Genomic DNA, 3,150 nt, shown 5'->3' on the forward strand with positions numbered 1-3,150 from the left:
ACATTCCACGATATGCACGTGCTGGGCTATCAGAGCTTCGGCAAATAAGCGACTGGCGGCCTCGGGTTTCCAGTTTTGTACTTTGGTTCAGACACCACACATAAGCTGGAGGGAGTTGCGTTCTGGGCTGAGTTTTCTGAACACTTGTTGGAATGCTTGCTTGTATGGCAGTTGCTTCCCGTCTGGAAGCGCTTGGACAGCTCTGCGATGACTTGTGCGGCACTGTTGCTTGCTTTCCAGGCAGCGACAGCGTTCATGTCTGTGGAGAAACCACATCTTGCAACAGTTAGTAAGCAATGGCAGTGGTGCTCATAGTGCAGGCGTGTTCATCTTCAGATTATTGGAGTGCACAGCAATGTGACAGTTCAGGAGGTAGTGGGTACACGACGAGGGATAATAGTACATCTGACTGGGAGCTGCTTGTCTCCCACCTCTGACGACAACATGAAGTGCACATGCGTTCAATGTATGCAATTGTTAGTATTGCTGTTACTCACCTGGCCCTCCCGCTTGTCTCATCTGTCAAAGAGGGCTTGGTTGATTCGTGTGCCGTGGTAATTGAAACTGAACCTTGTCGAGAGCAGCATATCAACATGGCAAAACTGTGAACTTGTCACCGCTCCAGATACTCGAGGTAAGCGATACAGATTGGAATGTTGTGCTACGCTTGGACACACCACCCAAGGGAGAAAAGCACTGTTTAACAACTAATGGTAAAGCATAGGCTATGAGTGTACACATCCAGATTCCAATCCAAATGTGACAGAAACGTTGCAAATTCTCTGTTCACAGGTCAGGGAATGGTATACCCAGAATGCTAGATATCTGGCGACCAGCGGGTGTATTGCCAACCTGGAGCCACACCCGCCATGGCCAGTGTGCCCAAAAGCACACATTTAAACAGTCGCAGGAGTTGAGGACTGACGGAGAGCATCCCAATTTCGAAATTGAAGGATGGAGCCTCACCATGGTGAGGACCATGCACCATACATGCAGGACAGTACAGCAAGTACTGCGTGTCCACATGCATACAACTGATCCGAGGGATTTGGATCAGATCCTTACAGCACCTACGGTCCGTCATGCTGACACCGGAATAAGCCTGCTGGCAGTCCAGACAAAGATCTAGCTATCGCACAGGACTTACACCTGTAAGAGCTATCGGAGGTGTAACAACAACACAATTTATCATTTTCAGGGTGGGTGGGTGGCTTCAACCGAAAGACAGCGAACCCAAGTGCTGCCCGGTTGAACTAGACAAGATGCGTGAAGTTTCGAGACTGGCGACTGCTGATGAGCACTTCGAAATGCGAATCAGCCCTGCTTTCAGCAGACAAGCGATGCTCTCGGGCTACAAGCTCTGTGACTCAGACCGAGTACGTCACTCACTGCTTGCGCACAGCTGACACATATCTACGATCATATTCCACATACTCGTGCACTACTTGTTCTTGGAATAAACCTGAGAGATTATGCTTGTAGACAGAGAAACATATCTCAAAGCTTCAGAGCCCTCATGAATCATTATGCTCCTACAAAATGGACAAGCATGAACTTGCCACCACTCTCTATCATCACATCTTCGGGATTCAAGGAATGCAGTTCCCCAGGCGATCATTTCCGACCGTGACACCAGCATCGATTTTCATTTCATCGAGATTCTTGCATCTCTGGGATGTTGACCAGAACTGGCCAAAATGGCGTGAATGAGTCCATGAATACCGTGGCATCAATTCAGGCTGTGTGGCACGTTGAAAGAGCTAGTTTGATTGATTGTGGAAAGAGATGCATATATGCGCAGTCACAGATGTCACTACAACTGATGAACAGATGGTGCTTTACATGTGCTACATAGAGGTACAACCCAACAGCTCACACAGACTGAAAGATAAGTAGATAAGTAGGTCACACCGTCTGTCATGGCACGGAGCACACGAGCCTCGGACTCGTGTCCTCGATCACACCACCTGAACCCAACTGATCAAAATACGCGCTAACCGCAGTCTACTGCTATGCCATGCTCTCGTCTGCTGATTTCGGCACGTTTGCTGAGTCGTCCAATTTGTGAGCAACATCGACATTGACAACAAGAAGCACAAAGCACAGCAACCACATTGGGATTGTCTCCCCAAGAAAATAGTAAAACTCTTCCTCGCCGAGATGCCCTTGCGTAAACGACCCCGCGGAGAACTCAACGCATCGGTAGCAATTCCGGATCACAACCAGGGCAACCGAAATCACAACCGCACAGAGCGGTTTTCGGATAGTGCGCAGCACTGATTTGGGGCAGCTTGCAAAGAACCAAAACACTATCACCAAGAAGACGGCGAGGCATCCCAGCTGCGCTCCAAGCCCAGCCAACATCACCTTTCTCGCGGCGTTCTGCTGCTCGGGAGATAGCGACTGGTCAGCCAGCTGTGAGCCCCCGATGGATTGAACAATCAAACACACCAGGTCCGCCGCGACAATGGCGTACGGAAGCCACCTGCCCGTGCGTTTAATGGGCAGCGTTGGGTCAATTGGAGCTTTGATGATCAGCTTGGATACCACCGCGTAGAGGTACGCCTGAGCCAGGTTTGGTGAAATGATGAGGATGATGAGCTGGGCGAGGAAACCACTCCACAGGTCTCCAGCACTTTTTGCAAATATGACGCGCGCCGTGTACCCTCCTGCCTCGCACAGGGCGAAGAAAAAACATGATGAAGATCAGACGGCCGCGGGTCTTGATGCCGTGCCATGCAAACAGGGCCGCAAATATGTAGAAGCTGACCATGAAGACTGCATTGGCTGTGACGCTTGGGTGATACAGATAGTACCCATCAAGGCTGTCAAGACCGGCGTCCGCTTGCGTGGTCATGGTGCCTGCATGGTGCCCACCGATTCACATCAACTCCTGGGGATTTTAACTGCAATCACGGCCAGTTATCTCGAGACACTGTCGATAACCAGTGTAACTTACGGCGTAAGTTTCGTCCATTGGCAACAACCATGAATGTAATAAACAAGTGGTCAGTCATAAGGAAGGAACAACCATAATAAATAAAAAATCACTTCGACGAAATGTACATCTTGTCTTTACTCCATTTTGAGAAAGTCCAGGGCGCCACCCGTCAACCTGCCATGATCGCCCCCTTCGCATATGTAAAGAAT

General features: G+C 49.7%; 1 protein-coding gene across 1 annotated transcript; it reads right to left on the bottom strand.

Annotated features, from left to right (window-relative positions):
* Positions 1 to 2,010: 2,010 nt before the first annotated feature.
* Positions 2,011 to 2,857, bottom strand: LOC149810929 (uncharacterized). Its single transcript, XM_089994073.1, has 2 exons — positions 2,713 to 2,857; positions 2,011 to 2,669 (listed from the first exon to the last, which is right to left on the bottom strand). Exons 1-2 carry the CDS (start codon positions 2,855 to 2,857, stop codon positions 2,011 to 2,013), a joined length of 804 nt encoding a protein of 267 aa, XP_089850199.1.
* Positions 2,858 to 3,150: the final 293 nt, after the last annotated feature.

Source organism: Nuphar pumila, unplaced genomic scaffold (genome assembly GCF_984573655.1).
Source record: "Nuphar pumila unplaced genomic scaffold, dmNupPumi1.hap1.1 HAP1_SCAFFOLD_168, whole genome shotgun sequence".
Classification (NCBI taxonomy): Eukaryota; Viridiplantae; Streptophyta; class Magnoliopsida; order Nymphaeales; family Nymphaeaceae; genus Nuphar; species Nuphar pumila.